Genomic DNA, 18,519 nt, shown 5'->3' with positions numbered 1-18,519 from the left:
ACAGTGATAGCGGTGCTTCCCACTCGCTGGATATCTTTGAAGCCTGTCACCGCTGCCGTGGAATTAAACGAGACCCCATGGCCCCTTTTGAATATTGTCATGCCCTGGAAATTTCTTTCGTTCTTTTTCCTTTTATCAAGTTTCAAACTGCTCAAGTGCCTCTGGGATGCACTGGTTCTGAATAGTCCGGACCAGAATCCTTGTCGGATAAAGTTGCTTGATCGTATTTAATGTTGACCTAATTGACGTCAGTATATGAATATGATGAGAGTCACCGAGCACTAACAGCTGTTGTCCTAATGATTCCGTTGTATGTCATGATCTCCTCTTCGCTGCCATTGGGAGAGTGGCCACGGATCTCGGTATGCGTCTTGCTCATATGCATATCCTTGAGAGGGAATGATGCAGTGGTGGACTTGTTCCCTTGGCGCAGCCCGGTGCCAGTCCCGTATCTGCTGCCGGGGGTGTAATTATTGCCAGTGTCTTTGCTGCTGTTGTTGGAGAAGAGACCAGGGAACATCCTGCGGAACAGAGGTCGCAAGGCTGGGCCGCAGCAGGCGATGATGGCCAGGTTGACCTCGATGCTGCTGAGGGTGTCGCCGAGCGTGTGTCGCGAGTCGTAGCCCTTGACGTAGAACTTTTTACGCAGCTCGTGGACACGAACGATGGCGACGATGCTGACACTAAGAGACGGAGAGATTTAGACGCGTTGAGCGATGACGGGCGTGAGGGTGATACTTACACTCCACCCATGAGGAAGACAACAATCAAGCCAACCTTGGCAGCAATGCGCATCTTGAGTCCGAGGAAAATCCAGAAGGGGATCAAGAGAACAAGGAAATCTGTAATAATCGTGATGATAGCCGTCACGATGTAGAACAGGGGACCATCAATCTGGCGCTGCTTTGTCACAGATAGGTCCCAGTATGCATTAATCGGAATAGTCTGGAAGATAACAGTGAGGAAGACTGCGATCATCATGGTGAGGTTGAAAATATTGAGTCCGTAAATTGCGAATCGAATGCTGCGACGATGTCCTCCTAGTCGTAGCAGGAAGATAAGGACGGACGATTTAACGAGGGCGAGAATCGGGTTGTAGAGGACCTGCATGATCCAGTTCCAGAATAGCATCGGCTCGACATCATACGTCGGAGGGAGATCAGCCGTCTGGAAGCCAATGTATTCGTATTTGATGACTAGGCATGGTCAACATGTATTCTCATTGACGACGACATGGGATCATGATCGACTTACACATGTAGTAGGGCACGGTCAGTGCAATCGAGAAGGCCTGTAATGTGGAGAGGGGATCGTCAGTCAGCCTCAGAGAAAGATCTACAGATCAGCAATGCCAGGGAAGATCCCTTACCATGGCGGCGGTAGCTAGCCAATCGTCTAAAAAAACAGTCAGATGTTAGCAGAGTTGCAATTGCGATTAACTTTCAATGACATGTTTCGGATATGGTGATGTGTGTTGGTTGTGTTGGTTGCACATACCCATTCCCAGCTGCTTGGTACTGAACCTCGAGTACATGCGGAACCCCCAGGTGAGCAGGGCTAGAGCCATGGCGAGGAAGATGATGGCGATTGCGCCCTGCTGCATGGGCGTCGTGCCCAGCTCGCCGACGGGGACATAGCCGCGCGTTTGCACTTCTGAGATGCCGCCACCAACAACAGCGGCGGAGTCGACGTTGACGGCGACCATGCTGTCGGGATTTTTTTGCTTGTTCCTGCGGGTAAAAAAGAATGGATGGAAGCAGAACAAAAAAAAGAGTGCTTCTGGAAAAGGAGGGGAACGGGAGGGTTCAAGAGGACTTGGCAACCAACACGCAAAAGAACCTTCAACCGAAGAGTAAGGGGGCGTCCCTTTCTCTCTCTCTCTCTCACACACACACACTACCTCTTCTCTCCGTTTCGCGTCACATTCAAAAGTTCGGCCGCCCGTTTAGCTAGCTGGCTGGGCTGACTCAATGGGTAATATACAAAGCACTTCTTGAGACATGCACGAGCTACATGGTCAATTTCATTCTCCCGGTGCTCTAGCAAGACCAAAAAAGAAGGGCACTTCAGCTTCCGCGGTTAGCGACCCTCCCAACTGCTCGCACTTGCTTGGGGCTAAATACGCCAACCAAAAGTCAAAAGATGACGGTCTCAACGACGAAGGCTTTGCCCGGTCCGTCACTCGGTGGCTTGCCGTAGCTTGTTTCTCTTCCCCCTCCTCCTCCTGCTTTTTCAGCCCTGGCGCCGGCATTAACATGAGTATTAATAATTACTAAGAAATACTAGAAAAAAAACTCGCGCGCTTTGCGGAACCCGACCCGGCGCCAAGATCTGGGGCCGGGATGTGACTGAGGTAGGTTGCGAATGCGGCACTAGCTCAGGGGAAAGAGAAGCTGGGGGAATTCGGGTCGTGTTGAGGGATAATAAAGTACCTGATGCTGCAGGTCTCGGCCTCTGTTGGAACATGGTTCAATTGCCCTGACAGGTTCGCGATGCTACCTTGTCATGCATCTTCAAGGATCACGACCGGCCTGCCGAGCACTTGCTTATATTAAACAGTTGGATCTCTCTGCCTGGGCTAAGAGTTCATCCAAAGATCTGACTCGTTCTTGCGCCCGCGGCAGTGAATTCTTTAGCGGAACGGGACCACACGAGCTGAGGCTTTGTGGCTTTTCTGCCTCGTTCGTCACAGATGGGAATTCCGTCCGTCATCCATGACCATTTAGCAATACGTACTGCTGACACTGGACCCTTTTTAGCACCCTCTTAGCGCGAGACGGCCCTTCAGCCGGGGCGCCGGCCAAGAGGCGGGGAGATGAGTCCGGTCGCGATCTAAACTAGAAATCGCCTCGAAGCGAGGCGGGCGGGCGACCCCAAGCCCGACCCCGGACGATTTCACAATCCCGGTAAAGGATGCGAGTCTAGGGGACCCGGGCCAGTAACGACCAACGCTTTTCAGCCTCGGGACTTGTTCGAACAGGGCTTCCGTCATGGAAACAAGCATAAAGCTGAGTTGCTAGTGGAGCGCAAAAGCCAGCCGCCCCCAAAAGACCCTTGACTCCCCAAGCGCCATTCCCTTCTGACAGGGTCTGGTCAAAGCTTGCTGCTGACTCTTGGCCTACATGCGTTAGTTAGCCAACATCCCGAGAGCGAGGACTCGCCAGAGAGGCAACAGTTCCAAGAGGATGACAACCCCGGCTCCCCATGCCAGATACAGAGATGCAGGCGAGTCAGTGCCCCTGATACCGTGCATGTCATCCATGACCCAGCATGCATTAGGCTAAACACCAGGGGCGGATGACCCTAGTTGCGGTATATCTCTCCAAGAGCGTGTTGGTTCGCAACCTCGCGCGCTGAGCCCAACGTGTGTGAAGCTGTCGCGGTCGCAGCAGCCGCCGTTTGGCCTCCCGCAATCGTTGCATAGCATAGCCCTCTTCCCTCTCATCTCACCTGTTCTAATTTCCGTTGTTTCCGCATCCAGCGTTCCGGTCCGAGGCCATCATGGATAACAAGTCAAACTATTGGAGCCAGGCAATTTCAGGATGAGGAGGGAACGCTCGGCATTCGAAAGCGGATGATCTGACTGTCCTCTTCGGGGCATCTCTGGGCGAGTTATATACTCGCTGACTCTCTTTTGGATCGGCCTTCCTCTTCTGTTTTCAACCCAACCCTCCCACGCTCACTCTTTTTTCGGTTGGTGGCTGTCGATCCCCACGCGCAGCTAATCTCCTGAAACTCCCCGAGGGCGCCTCTCTTTTTCTGTCACTTTTCTCTCTCGTTTCTCCTCTTTTCAGTTGATCCTGCCTATTTTGGTCAGAACCAAGCCTCATAATGCAACTCAATCGGCGCCTGTTGGGCGGTCTCGTCGCCTCCTGGGTCTTCCACCACGTGGCAGCCCAGACCATCGTCGTCGATGGCGAGAAGACGGGTACGTTTGTGCATGGCACTCTTGTTCAAGCTTCCTAATCTGACACACACTTTCAGCTGCCAACTCTGACAATGTCGATGAGGCTAGCGAGGTCGTGGCTGGAGACTACCTCCCCGAGGAAAAGGTCCAGCTCACGGACTCGATCCTCTCCAACCTGACCGACCTCCAGCTGACCAACGTCTCTGTCCTGTACTTTGACGACACCACTCAGAATGAGAAGCGAGGTCTCCAGGCTGGTCTGCCCAAGTGCAAGACCTTCCCCGGTGACCTTCTCTGGCCTGGCACCATCATCTGGAAGGTCCTTGACCTCGTCACTGGCGGTGCCATCATCAAGACTGTCCCCATCGGAGCTGCCTGCTACGATGAGTTCGGTGCTGTCGATGATGCCCGCTGTGTTCAGGTCATTGACCAGTGGACCAACTCCTCTCTGCAGTAAGTTGACACTTCCTCACAGCGCCGCAGACATGCATCTAACATGGATACAGCGAAGAGGACCCTACCTCGGTCATGTCACCTCTCTACCAGGGCATGACTTGCATGCCTAGCGAGAACCCCAGCGGTGACTGCACCCTCGGCGGCTTCCCCTCATATGTCATCGATGCCCGCAATGTCGCCCATATCCAGCTGGCTATCAACTTTGCCCGCACCCTGAACCTGCGTCTTGTCGTCAAGAATACCGGCCATGATTTCAATGGTCGCTCTGTCGGTGCTGGTGCCCTCTCCATCTGGACCCATCGTTTCAAGAGCATCCAGTACTTCCGCTCTTTCAAGGCCGGCTCTTGGTCTGGCCCTGCCCTGAAGGTCGGCGCTGGTGTTATCGGCTCCGAGGTCTATGAGGCTGCTGAGAAGTACGGCGTCACTGCTGTTGGTGGCGAGGGTATGTCCGTTGGCTATGCTGGTGGTTACCTTGCCGGTGGTGGTCACTCTCCTATGAACAATGTCCATGGCATGGCTGCTGACCAGGTATGTGATACTGAATTTGGTTGGTGACATACTTACTTACCATGTAATAGGTCCTGAGCATTGATGTTGTTACCCCCGACGGTCGCTTCATTACTGCTAATGACAAGGAGAACACTGACCTCTTCTGGGCCCTCCGTGGCGGTGGTGGTTCTACCTTCGGTGTCGTTACCTCCTACACCGTCAAGGCCCACCCCAAGACCAAGGTCGCTGTCATGTCCTTCTCCTTCGCCACCAGCGACACCATCTCTCACGAGACCTTCTGGCTCGCTGTCCGCGCCTTCTGGGAACAGATTCCTACCTACAACGAGAAGGGCAACTATGAGTACTGGAACATCTGGCACGTCACTGAAGAGACCTTGGCCTTCTCCATGGTCCCTTGGTTCGCTCCTGGCTTTACTCTTGCTGAGCTCGAAGCTCTCGCTGCTCCTTTGTTCAAGACATGGAAGGACCTTGGTATTGTCCCTCAGGTCACCAAGTCTGAGCACTCTAGCTATTACCCTGCCTGGAAGTCTGGCTTCCCCCGCGAGCTCGTCGGTGGTGTCGTCTCCAAGACTGCCGGACGTCTCTTCCCCAAGTAAGTTCCATCTCATGAGCCATCTATCGTATAGCTGCTAACCCCATGCAAGGGAGAACTTTGTCGATGCTGCCAAGTTCAATGCTACCTTCGACGCCCTCAAGGGTCTCTCCGACAAGGGCGGCCAGATCATCGGTTTTGGTATCACCGGCGGCCCCGGCCCTTACCCAGATAACGCCGTCAACCCTGCTTGGCGCAACGCTGCTATGTTCGCCATCTCAGTTATCAACTGGCCTGAGGGTAGCTCCTGGTCTCACATCGCCCAGGAGAGCAAGAAGCTCACCAACGAGTGGATGAAGCCCTGGCGCGACGTCTCCCCCGGAAGCGGCGCCTACGCCTCCGAGTCGGACGTCACTGAGCCTGACTTCAAGCAGTCCTTCTACGGCACAGCCAAGTACAACCGTCTTCTGTCTATCAAGGATGACGTCGACCCTACCGGCCTCTTCTACGCTCTCCAGGCTGTTGGTAGTGACCGTTGGTACATTACCAACCAGATCGATGGCGTCCCTACTCAGAACGGCAAGCTTTGCCGCGTCTAAGGCTCATGGGGCGTGGAGCTTGATTGGCAAGCATACAAAATAATCAGATAGACACCTTGCAACCAAGGTTTACCCACGTACATGGCGTTTTCTAGACGTATAGAAGCATCTGTCTTGTAATTGCAGAGTTGTAGAGTTAGCCATTCACTTGAAAGACATTAATATTGAATCAGCCTCCAAGAAATCGGTATTTCAGGGCCTCATAATCACATCTACTCATGTTCATGTTAATTCCAATAAACTGACACAAGGTTGACGCATAGAGACTGAACCTGGGCTCTTCCTTGCACGCCTGGTGGCAATCAAAGTCTCTGCCTCACGTTTGGCTTGCTTCAAAAGTAGAGCAGCAATGCCCTCAATTGGCTGAATCTCAGTCCTTATCCGACCAACTGAAGCTCGTGCTCGTCTGTTGCTGTCTGCCGATCCAACCGTTATTGCTTCGACTTTGATTACTTTACCTTGATGACCTGGGCTATGATCACCGTGCATCAACGATCTTGCAGATTTGCGAGGAGTACATGGCGGCCCTAGACATCGCAAAAGGCTATACTCCGTACACTTGCCTCTACGGATCTAGCACGTGCGCTTCATCAAGCCGAGTGTTCTGTTCCGCTAGTTGATAACAGCTGCGGGTCTTCTTGCCGCTCTCCAGGTAATAAAAAGCAACCTGTTTTGCAAGGAGAATATCGACGCAGAGCATCGCCGCTTTTGTGGAGGGTAGCTCAGGCTCGCCTCAGGCGCAGCTCAGCCGGTCTTCACCCCAGCTCAGGCGCCCCACCCGAGGATCTAAAAGTACCTTCTATGCAAGCATAGGTATCCGAAACCATAACCCTCCAACCCTAGTCGAGCGCGCAGTCATCAACCTGGAGGTGCCAACGGATGGGTCTGGGAGAGTCTTGTCTCACCAGGAAGGTGGGACAGCTGCACTGCCCAGAATGTCTGCCCAGGATTCGTTTACGTTCTCTATAAGAGGGCGGCGCTGTCGCCTGTCGTTTTCAATATCAGAGAGTTTATCCGCGGCAGTTATCTTGCCTTGCTAATTTTGTTCTCCTACTCTTGCACGAGAGATTGCCCCGAGAAGAAACAACATATCTTACTGTATATGTGTTCCTTGACGATGTGGTTCATGCCCTCTTTATTGAGGAGGATTATGATAATCAATAATGACTGGGTATTTGACGATGTATATGGACAAAGACGCGATAGTCTGACCCGTGAGCTGCCCAATCTCAAGCCATGATCATTTGCGGTGAAAGGCATATCCCTTAGTCCACGCCACATACTCTAAGGGTATCACACCTTAAAAAATCTAGTTTCAGACGCATGATGACATTCTAATTTCTATTTGCTAGAAGATCGCGGTCTCATGCTATCCTCAACTCGACATGACATAGTACGAACTAAGGAAAACGACAAGTTTCAAGCTCCTAGGGTTTACTCATTCCATAGTACTTAACCATAGGAAATACTTAAATCTTACTAAGTTGTAACGGTTATGCCAATGACCGCTATACCATAGGGCAAAAGATTAGTCAATAATCGCATTGGTTGCAATTATTATAGCACACAATAGCTCGTTTTAGCACTATACGGGGGACTAAGCCGTGATACTACACCTTTTTATGAGGTCATGAGGATAAACCGGCCAAGGTCTTGATTGACTCTTCGAGACCACTTGCTCTCGCGCGCTGTGCAATCCACATTGTCCCCGCATTCTTGTCTATTGCCTTGATCACTCTCAACCTCACCGGTTATTTCATTGGAGATGAGTTACAAGGCGACCATGATGAGGATGACCTCAAGCTTGGGTTGCTGCAGATTGGCGCTAAGGTCCAAGTAAGTTTCCAGAGGAATGGGTGGGCTGTTCTTAAATCTGACCATTGTTCTATTGTTAGGAGCTCCTCGTAGTGGCGAGTTTTGGATCTGTGATATTCTATGTCCTCCGATCCGAGCTGGTGTGTGGTGATGGTGTACCGCTTGGCCTCCTCGTTTTAGGATGGACTTTTGCACAGGTCAAGTAAGCACCTTTACGGAGAGGGAAGCATCCCTTGCGCTGACTCATTACTTTTCCAGCTATTTTTGGTCGGCTGAATTCTGGGGAGGCATGCGCTGCACCCAGATCATGTCTCGAAAACAACGATGGAGGCGACGTGGTTTCGTTGCTCTCGTTTTGATTGGAGGCTCATTGGCGCTCCTTGCTGGTCCAGCGACTGCATTGCTTATGATACCTAGAAGCCAAGATTGGCCTGTCGGCGGTGGAATATTTTGGCTAAATGGTGAGGACTGAAGATTCCCTGGCTGGACTATTCATAACCGTATAACTAGGGAGCAACGACCAACTATGGCCTACGAATTTGGACGCTGGATATTACGCTGGCGTCAACTGTTCAGATCAAACTGTTTAATTCTTAGATAATAGGTGTCCTGCAGCAGGCTTTCTCCCTCTATATCAGCATTACAACACCTGGTATAAGCGTCAAAACACGGGCTATTCGTTTGAGTTGCGTGATTCAAATCTTAGGAAGAGCATATATGCGAGGCCGTCACTAATATCAGATGCCAATACGTGGTCATTCACGGCTCATGCGGCCACTGCCACCTTACAGGATGCAATACGAGGCCTCCACAACGACGCCCTCGTATATCTAAGTGCTACTCACCCTCAAGAACCTCCCTTCCCAGGCCACTTAATATGGGCAGAGTTGATGCGATTCGAGGTTGAGATAAAAGTGCCCGCTGTGCGCGTGCTCTGTGAGCCTCAGGGTATGCTGGACCTCTTAGCCGACAACCTGACCATGAAGTTCCCTAACATTTCTGCATATGATGCGTATTGGTTAGGCCGACCACCGCCGATGCAAAGATCCCCCTTTCCTGCGCCTAAAGTAGATCTAGTCGATATTCTGGAGCCTGTATAGCGGCACCTTTTCGCGCGAGGCATCTTACATAACTAGAAGGCGCTCCTAAGCGATGATATCTTCAGCCAAAATCGTTCGATGCTTATCATCCCCGTCGATATGAAGGAACACAGTGAGTCTGCGCTTGGCCTGGCTATGTTCTTTGGAACTGCGTGGAATTGAATAGATGTTGATGGCAACTTACTACCATTAAACTCGGTGGCATGTTCTGTCGATGCTCGGTGGGCCAACGCGAAGATAGTGATGGAAATGATAGCGAATACCCAACTGGATTATGTGTATACGTTAGGCAGGGCGAGGAACTTGGTTGAAACTGACTTGCTATTCTCGCATCTCATCGGATACTATCGCTGGAAGCCTCCGCCGATGCCGGTGGTTAGAATGTCTCCTAGCTGGTACGACTTACTAGCACCTGTGTTGCCCGATGCTTAGTCATCTGCAGCGGCCGGACTTCCCTGGATGCTAGCCTTAGGATCGAAACAAACCGCTCTGGTGCTTGGGATACTGAGAATGAAGACCAGGCAAGGACAATGATTCGAAAGGGAAATCCAGTGGAGAGCTTTCCAGAACCATCGATTCTCAAGTCTGGAAATATAACCCGGATGGAGATGAAAGCTACTTATAAGGGCTACGTTATGTCTGCGACAGGCTGGTTCGACTACCTCTCCATCGCCGCACTGCTGTTCCACGCTATCATCGCGCTGCTGCACACTATCCTTGTGGTCTATCACGGCAAGACAAGTGGTGCATGGGATATAATTCTGGAGCTGGTTATCTTGACATAGATGTCGTCGCCGCCTCAGGAATCTCTCCTCGTGAACGCGTCGGCCGGTATACGATCGTTTAAGACGGTGAAGCTGGTCGCATGGGTCGAAGCGCCGCAACAAGGAGGAACAGGACACGAATCGGGAGGAGAGCTTCAAATGAGATTCAGGGATCATATGGATCATCGAGATGCCGACCTCAAGCCAAGCGTTGGGAAGGTGTATGGTAGTTCGGTGACTGAGGATGAAGTGCGACGTCTACATCGAAGTAAGGTGTGATTTTATATCCAGGTTTCATTTGGCTTATTGGGGTCAGCTTTGCCGTTTCGGTGGTCAAGGCGGCGAGGTTCTTGAGCAGAAGGTTGTCGATCTGGTAGTTCTTGAGGAAACTATTGGAGAAAAGATAGACTGTTTATTGAAGGACCTGCAGTAAAGGTTGCGTCTGTGATAGCTGCTGTATAACATATAAGCAATTGTAACTCTTCTCTTTCCTGTGAGGCCCGTTATGATATTCCGGTGCGCTATTAAATCTTCGCTCGCTCAAACAGCAGCAAAATTGATCAAAGCATGACTAGCGGTGCCTTCAAAAGAGAAGAAATAGCAATACTACTCTTAGGATAACTGCCGTTGAGAGATAAGCCCTGGCCTTGTCATGGCTAATCCTGAACTCGGGACCCGCCGTCGCTTTCTTCGGTTCCGTTTCGAGGCCCCAAGTATAGGATATCATGCAACACCTGCTTCCACGCACTATCACCACCGTTCTCTACATTTTCCAAACGCCACCAGTACTTGACCTTCACTAACAAGCCTCTCTCACCACCATCATCCGTCCACATATTTACTCTTAAACCTGTCCAGTTCTCTGCTTTCGCCCTCGCCTGTAGCTCCTCCACAGATGAAAACCCGGCAGGAATGACGTGCCTTGCGTCTCCGAATTCGTTGGCTTCATCTCCTATAAGGGGTCGAACAGTGTAATAGCTGGCTTTGGTTGTAGTCGCCTCCGTGCCTTTAAAGTCCCAGCCTGCTTCTCGGAGAATGCGCTCAACCATTTCTCCGGATTCATCCAGATATCGAACAATGGTGTATCTATCTTGAGCAGCGTAGCTAGGATCTTGCCGGCATATCTGGCGGCAATCTACAGAGTAGAAGAGCCCCTTGTCTCTATTATCCTTTGTCTGTCGATACTGGTGGTAGATTTCGCATAGGTGCTTAAACAAGGGAGAGGTTTCGCTGAGTGCCATGGTGACAGATATGTAAATTCAGCAAGTAGGGATATGACAGAGGGGTGGGTTGCTGTTCTTTATACGTATGTCTAAGCACGTGATGTAAGATTTTAGCTGTTTAGTGAGTAACCGAGGTCTACTTGTTGGAACACGAATCGTCGATACGAGCCATTGAGGTTACGTTAATAGACATATGCATCTCTTCATTGAAGTTTATATAGGTATCCAGCCTATCTGGAAACATATTTACAACCAGACTGCCCTGATCCAAGATGCGCCCTCACATCTTTGAAATTACCAAATTCCTCGTCTCGACGCTCTCACGGGGAGGTGCGTCAGCTTCTACCAATGGGTTCTCCACAGATACATAAGGACAGTCTCAACCCGGATGTTAGCCCCAAATGTTTATCAGCTAGGCAAGCCTACTTACATCTCGCGTTGGACCCCGATCGACTGTCGTACGTCATGAACAGGAACGGTTCATCTGATCGCTGTTTAGGCAACCAAAACCAACGCTGATTCTTACTGTGCTTTAGACTGTATATCTCCTGGTTCCACGTTGGGTATATCCTGTCAGTGGCGACAAGGTCGGTTGGGTCGATCGAGGTGTAATCGCACATCGTAGGAGGAAGGCGGTTCTAAACCCAACTGATACCACAGAGCAAGGGATCTAAGCCTGGATACTTGTCTAATATACATTCCCGCCTTTGGTCTCGCAATGATACGAGTATGAAAGCAGGCTCTGTCTCTGTGGTTGCGATTGGTTATAAATCCTCCCCGGTGAGAAGCTGAATGATATCAGTAATATTGCATAATGTCCTACGAATTGCGTGGCGTGATCAGTGCCCGCGCGAGTTCCGGGCGCTTTAATCTCCACAGCCTCTTTGCCTCGCCGCCTTGCCACGTACCTTTCCCTCAGCTCGTTACTGGCAGTCTTGAAACGAGCAGAATGCGGATAAACAAGCCAGCGTCTGACACACCCGCGCCGGGGCATGTCTTATGAGTAAGCACCTGGCCTCAGCAAGCTTGATCTGACTGAAATGGGCCTCAGTGACGAGATATACTCGGAGTCTTGGAACGAGGCACTTCGGAGGTGCGAGAGCACGCTAGAGCCCTAAGACTATAACCGTACTTTGCAGGTCCAGTCTCTTAAGAACTTCCGCGATGAGTTAACAATGCTTCTTACTAAGCACCTAGACAAACGAGGCAAGTCATACGTGCACCGCCGGCGGTGCAAATAAGGTCACGTGATATATCGCACCGCCGGCGGTGCAAATAAGATCTGTTATGTAAGACCGACTTATATGTGTGTGATCAAGAGATATCCCTCCCTCATCTATTAAGAGAGCATCTATTCGTGCAATTGAAGAGATTACGAGGCCTTCTATGTATACAGATATTCAGGATACAACGTAATCTATTAGCCACGCGCCAATCTGCCTTGGGCTGTGAACAATATGTGATGCCCTCACCTGCACAACTGAATAGCACGGTTATGAAGTGAATCACTTCAATACTTCTAATATATAAAGCAGGCTTTTTCCTATTGAAGGAGACTTTCATCCTCTCTCAAATAACATCGCGAAGATGAATAACCGGAATCACAACCAACGTCAGACCCCTCAGGACTTCCCTATCTTCGTTGATAGCATATCAACACCGGCCGGGGCAGTATATCCAATAAATACAAATATCCCAGCTACTTTGCATATTATTACTGGTAACCAGCAGCAAGAGCAACGCCCTAATAATCCTCACCCGGGAGCCCAGCCTCTGCAGATGCATTATTGGTGGGCTCAACATACATTGCCGAATGACCCTACCACATCTAATGCTCTGTATGCCCAGAATCCCCAAGCCCTTGTGAGAGCGCAGAATACTCAGTATCCTCCTCAAGGTGCGCCTATCGCTGTGCTATCACGCCCATGGGGATATCAGGTTGAGGGAGAGTGGCATGTTGCGTATTGGAATCAGCAGCTGCAGCAACAACAACAGAGGGTTAACCCTGATATTAACCCCCATTGGAGTACACATACCCTTCAGGCCAGAGATCAGGTATATCGGAATTAGCCCGTAATCATCCCGGGCACAGTTTGGCCCTCGCCGGCGGTGGGGATGACTACCTATCAGCCAACCGTCACAGCATTAGAGAATGCAGGGATTCACATTGCGGATATTGATCAGAATGGCTATGTGCAGTGGTATTGGCAAGGAAGGCAGTAATTTATGTAGGGATAGTTATTTTCTTATATAGATAATTGAAGGCTACCAGGCCCATATTACACAATCATTTAACTCACCCATAGCTCAACCAAAATAAGCCATTAGGTTATATATGATATACTCGGAAATTTGCCTTTTCTTTTTCTCTTTCAAATAGTATATACTAATTATATCTCATATTAATTTTACAAATGTTAGTGGGGGGGGGGTTCCCGCCTCTATACCAATCCTCCTGTAATTCACGATCCCTTTCAGCAGCATCCCAGATATGCTGCATCCCTCGCCGCTGTAGAAAGGGCTCCTGTGCCATCTCTTTCTCTACATTAGATTCAACCCGCTCAGTCTCAGCCTTATCCCAATCAAGATAACTCATCATCTCCTCCTTAGTCCAGTCCCTAATGCCATTTCCCTCCTTGCAATGCCTCCCCATTTGCTTATAGTCAAGGCACCAGTTATACTCAGCTTTAGAGTAACGTGTAGGCAGCTTCATAGCCTTCCTAAATTGCTGGTTGGTCTTGACCATTCCCCGAGGCAACGTAGCATACCAGGCCTCTCGTGCTTCCTTATATCGTTGGAAGATAGCACGAGGATCATCAGCTCGCAATGCAGGCGCGGCTGGGGTAGCCATTGGCATAGCTGCCGGGGGGGGAGATAATACCCGAGTTGTCGTGTGTGTTGATATATGTGTTGTTGTAATGGTCTCGGATATAATAGAGGCGCCTGATGGGGATAACGGGGGATAAAGAGCGGGTCACAGAGCGAGAAGATATATGCGTTATTATCTGCGTGGTCGTAGAAGTCTGGACTGGAGCCGCCGGTGGAGCTGTTAATAGATCCTCGTAGCGCAAGGGGCAAGCCTTTGAGGTCATCTTATGGCCAAGCTCATGACATCTCGAACACTTTGGTTGTGCCCTTGGCTGTGATGCCCTCTCAACGAGCTCAAATGTACTGGGCTCACGCTGTGTGCTCGTTGCCGGCAGCGTTGAATTAGCCGCTAGGCGATCAAATAACTTGTGAGGCTCGATGAGAAGCTGGGGGGATCCCTGAGCGCTGGAGGTGCCAATGTGTGTGGAAATGGTGTAGTTGAAGGGGCTCATTTCGCACTAGCAATAGCTGAAGGGTATGAGCACAAGGCAGACCAAGAGTCCTCGTGAATACGCCTGTACACGCGGGATATGCTTTTAATAGTCGTTCCCGCTGAGAGTCAACCTTGTGTAAGGCTTCATGTGAGATCCAGCCACGGATATGGCTATATAATACCCCTGATAGCTGAAGAGGCGTGCTTGTGTGCTGCTTGGCCTGAAGTGCCTCGAGTTCGGCAAGCTGATTTGACAGCACAAGCTTGAGGATCCTCCAGGCTCCAAAGAGGTCAGCTTGCGAGGTCTTCAGGTGTGATTTAACAAGCTTATGAATACCCTCACAACGTGACGTAACATATTGCTTAAAGTGGAGGTATTGATCAACCCACGCCTTGACAAATCGCTCCTTGTAGGGATCCAGCCAGGTCTGGATAAGGTAGCCCACCTCATTGATATGCTTCGGGATGTAGAGCTCCTTAAGCTTTTTGAGGTTCTCGTCGTAAATATCCTCTGTTGCTGAGGCAACAAGCTTATGCCAGAGGGCAAAGAACTCATTCCACCTCCTCGAGCCCCTTAGGGTTGCTTTTTATCTTGAGTGAATGCAGGCATACAATAACTCAAGACAGCTTTATTAATATGCCATAAGCATAATAGCGAGATTGACTCAGGGAAGCATGAATGAGAAGCAATTGCATTCATACAAGCTAGGCAGCGATCTGTGAGTATCACAGATGGAAGAGCCACCTTATGAAGCTCGTATATGCTCCGTAGATGTGCGAGGGCCCAGGTATAGTCATCTTCTTCCTCGCCACTGAGGAATGCAAATGCAACGCAGAAAGTTCGTTGACAGGCATCCACAGCAACTATCTCGAGAAGAGGCATCTTATACTTATTGGTCTTATACGTACAGTCCATTATAAGCACCTCGGGATAAGATTGAAGGTACCCCAGTGACTTTGGATGTGCAAATATTGCTGCCGTAACTCGACTATCATTATCGAGACGAAGACGACTCCAGAAGCCCTCGCTCTCGAGCTCATTGGCAAGGGCACGTATGTTGCTTTGGCCCTGAGCGAGGTCTCGCTTACCCCGTGCAATGCAATTATAGATATCCTGCTGTGTAGCAAGTGTATCTGAATTGATGCGTAGGTAGGACCTAATCTCCCTTGGTTCAACGCCGGCCCCGTGAAGCCGTTGAACCATTGATTCGTCTTGCCGGGATAATTGACGAAGCGTTGGATGTGCCACTTGACTGAAGCTTGGCTCATGATTATGCTTATCAAAGCCAGCCTCGGGACGATGCCTCAGACTCCAAATACCGCCGCAGAGGCTCTCCTTTGCTATGACAGAGAAGCGGCATCCCGTACGGCGCGTTATGGTCTGCCGCCGTTGCTGCTTTGGGTCCTTGGGGGCAGGAGTGCGCCCTGCTCCACGGTCACAGTTGAAGATAACTACGCATCTTCCATTGGGAGTCTTCCTTGATCTCCCAGTCACAAAGGCATAGCCTCGCGGCGCAGCCCAGGCATTGATCGCGGTGCGTAGGTCCTCGCGGCTGTGATATTCGCCCTCGGGGGGGAGGGCATCATCGGGGAAGGAGCGAGAAGCCGCAATTGGATCCATTGGAGCAGGGGAAAGGGATTGTAGATAGAATTGATAATGTAGAAGCTGCTGGTCATTGAATTGGGGCGATAGAAGCTGTTGATGATTAAATTGAGGGCCTTATTCGAAGGGTGTTATCCCTGTTCAATAAGACCACGTTGCCCTTATTTGCACCGCCGGCGGTGCGATATATCACGTGACCTTATTTGCACCGCCGGCGGTGCACGTATGACTTGCCGACAAACGATCGAGGGTTACAATCGATTTAATCTATCCCACCTTAGATCGTTATAAGAAGTTTGCCTAGAACTTTGTTAAGATGATGGAGAAGTTAGTTAACACTTCCATGATATAGGGTCTTCTGTTTCTCGTTTTCAAGGTAAAACCAGTCACTGAAGGCCGTCTTTAATAAAATGCTGAGTATGTTGCGTCAAGCTCGCGCTGGCTAGTTCGAGTACAGGCCCCGTTAGCCCTCTCGACCTCATTACGACGTCGCTCAAGAAGATCGGCTACAAGCTTCGAGCGATAAATATGTTCAGTGAAGGCATTACTGACTTTGGAAAGGTCAAGGATGATACTTTTGAGATAAAAAAGGAGATTGTCATCTTATAGTTGTAGATCATTATGATCTTTCGCAACGAAGGACGGGAAGACGAAGGCAAGTTACACCTGACCAGCTAACGGCTTGGCCTTGTAGTCGAAGACTTGCGGCTAATGTCATCACAGCCCGACTCGGACTTGAGGAGAGTGCAATGCAGACCCTAACTGCCAAGCTTGATGCCGCGTATAGAAATATCGACGCCGCGGTTCAGCGCATCGAAAAGGTGGCTGAGATGATGGAAAGACAAGCGCGTACTTTATACGACAGAACCATCTACAACCGTCTGTTGGCACTCGAGGTGTCCAAACAGGAGAGTGCCACTTTGCCATGCAACACGCTCCCTGTGGCCGAAAACCGTCGATTCTATGGCCGCCAGGACATTCTAAAAGAGCTCGACCGTTATCTGCAACCTGCAGATACCACCACTCCCCTTTCTTCCCTCGCGCTGTACGGACTCAGCGGCATCGGGAAAACACAGACAGCGCTTGCTTACGCATACCAAAAACTCGACGACCTCGACGCAGTCTTCTGGATTCCGGCAGAGAACGAGTACTCTATCCAGCAAGGTTTCAGCAAGGTTGCCGTCGATGCCCTTCAGCTCGAGAAAGCACGGCCTCGGGCTCATCAGGAGAACATGATACTGGTGCTAAACTGGCTTCAAAAGACATATATGACAACACAGCTTTCCTCGCTCAAAGTCTAACCGTATTCTAGCCGCCATGTAGCTTCTGATATTTGACAATGTTGACCAGCACGACGTCCTCGACAACTGCTGGCCTGCTTCCCAACATGGCGCTGTTCTTGTCACCACTCGAGACGTCCTCGTAGCCACGCTTCCCATCGACACTGGGCGCGAAGTAAACGAATTCGGAGTCGAAGAGGGAGCGGGGTTTCTACTTCACATGACGCCCTAGAGAGCACGCGCCGACGGCGAACTAGAGGCAGCCCAGGGAGTGACCAAGCAGCTCAGTGGCCTGCTTCTTGCCCTCAACCAGATGGCGGCGCTCATAAATGCTAGAAACTATTCTATCAAGGACTTTGGTGCGCTGTACTCCAAAAATGAGCAACGCCTTCACAAGCAGCGGAAGAACGGCTGGAAGTACATTGGCTACCAGCATGGCCTTGACACCATGTAGGAGATCTCATTCTCCAACCTTAGAGACGACGCTCGTGCCTATCTGGGGGTCTTGAGTTTCTTCTCCCCCGGTTCAGTACCGTCAGAGATATTCATAGCCAAGGAAGTTGGAGCACTCCCCCCTTTGCTTTCGTTTTATGAAGATGAGTTCAGGTGGGTGATTAACTTCTACAGAGGCAATGGTATGCTGGCTGACAAAATCAAGCCTTAATAATGCTCTCGAAGAACTAACTCATCATGCTTTGGTAAGAAAGAATATCGAAAAGGATACATTTCGGATTCATCGATTGGTCCAAGCAGAATACCAATCCAGGATAGAGAACCCGCAGGAATAGTTTAAAGCTGCTACTCAATTGCTGCTTAAGAAGTTAAATGGGTTCTATATGAGCACTACATCCCTTAGGTTCTCTCGCTTGCTCGGAACTACAACGAGTCACGGGCCAAGCCACGTCCTCTCCGCCCTAACATAGACTTTGTTAGGCTCCTTACTAATGCTGCCAAGTATGGTATCAACCCTTGGGGGCTAGTGGCGGGCTGACCCTTGAATAGTGCGATCCACGACAACGACACAACCAATTCTGTTCCTAGGTTGCTTTATACCGCCGACTTCGCGTTTTATGTATGCCCCAAAGATAGACAAGACCGCCTACTCTAGGCATTCCTACAATCCCTATAGTGCATGTACCATTTCTGCACATCCGAGTTTAATAGGTCTGAGAAGGAAATGAGCGAGGGTCTCAAGATACGACTCGAGCTGCTTCCCCATAATGACTTGCTTCTTGCACTCGCTTACAGCTGGCTCGGAATAGCCGTAGGCTGCCAAGAGCGTTACTCGGAAGGCCTTGACCTGCTTCTCAAAGCTGGGAAAGTGCTCGAGGGCCTAGCTAGGGAGGTTTCCACGAGAAAGCTCATCTAGGGCTATAATACTTCGCGCAACTACTATTGCATGGGACGATACGAAGAGGCCGATCGTCTC

General features: G+C 50.3%; 4 protein-coding genes and 1 pseudogene across 5 annotated transcripts, besides 1 other annotated feature; 3 read left to right on the top strand and 2 right to left on the bottom strand.

Moving 5' to 3' along the window:
- Window positions 1–151: 151 nt before the first annotated feature.
- Window positions 152–1,705, bottom strand: NCS57_01162800 (uncharacterized protein; the record flags this gene model as incomplete). Its single annotated transcript, XM_053061336.1, has 6 exons — window positions 152–238; window positions 287–683; window positions 743–1,196; window positions 1,255–1,291; window positions 1,370–1,395; window positions 1,498–1,705. 6 exons carry the CDS (start codon window positions 1,703–1,705, stop codon window positions 152–154), a joined length of 1,209 nt encoding a protein of 402 aa, XP_052909722.1.
- A 2,126-nt stretch (window positions 1,706–3,831) lies between these two features.
- NCS57_01162700 (FAD-binding PCMH-type domain-containing protein) lies at window positions 3,832–6,004 on the top strand (the record flags this gene model as incomplete). The annotated part of the gene is made up of 5 exons (XM_053061335.1): window positions 3,832–3,928; window positions 3,985–4,360; window positions 4,414–4,891; window positions 4,942–5,465; window positions 5,518–6,004. 5 exons carry the CDS (start codon window positions 3,832–3,834, stop codon window positions 6,002–6,004), a joined length of 1,962 nt encoding a protein of 653 aa, XP_052909721.1.
- Window positions 6,005–7,675: 1,671 nt separating this feature from the next.
- NCS57_01162600 lies at window positions 7,676–8,025 on the top strand (annotated as a pseudogene). Its single transcript has 2 exons — window positions 7,676–7,840; window positions 7,900–8,025.
- Window positions 7,676–8,025: a sequence feature.
- A 1,275-nt stretch (window positions 8,026–9,300) lies between these two features.
- NCS57_01162500 (uncharacterized protein) lies at window positions 9,301–9,704 on the top strand (the record flags this gene model as incomplete). Its single annotated transcript, XM_053061334.1, has 2 exons — window positions 9,301–9,314; window positions 9,362–9,704. The coding sequence occupies 2 exons, from the start codon at window positions 9,301–9,303 to the stop codon at window positions 9,702–9,704; spliced, it is 357 nt and encodes a 118-aa protein (XP_052909720.1).
- Window positions 9,705–10,339: 635 nt separating this feature from the next.
- On the bottom strand, window positions 10,340–10,930 carry NCS57_01162400 (uncharacterized protein; the record flags this gene model as incomplete). The annotated part of the gene is made up of 1 exon (XM_053061333.1): window positions 10,340–10,930. The coding sequence occupies exon 1, from the start codon at window positions 10,922–10,924 to the stop codon at window positions 10,340–10,342; it is 585 nt and encodes a 194-aa protein (XP_052909719.1). The 5' UTR covers window positions 10,925–10,930.
- Between the last annotated feature and the right edge of the window lie 7,589 nt (window positions 10,931–18,519).

The sequence above is a fragment of the Fusarium keratoplasticum genome, chromosome 9 (genome assembly GCF_025433545.1).
Source record: "Fusarium keratoplasticum isolate Fu6.1 chromosome 9, whole genome shotgun sequence".
Lineage (NCBI taxonomy): Eukaryota > Fungi > Ascomycota > Sordariomycetes > Hypocreales > Nectriaceae > Fusarium > Fusarium keratoplasticum.
This window is presented reverse-complemented; position numbering and strand designations above follow the sequence as displayed.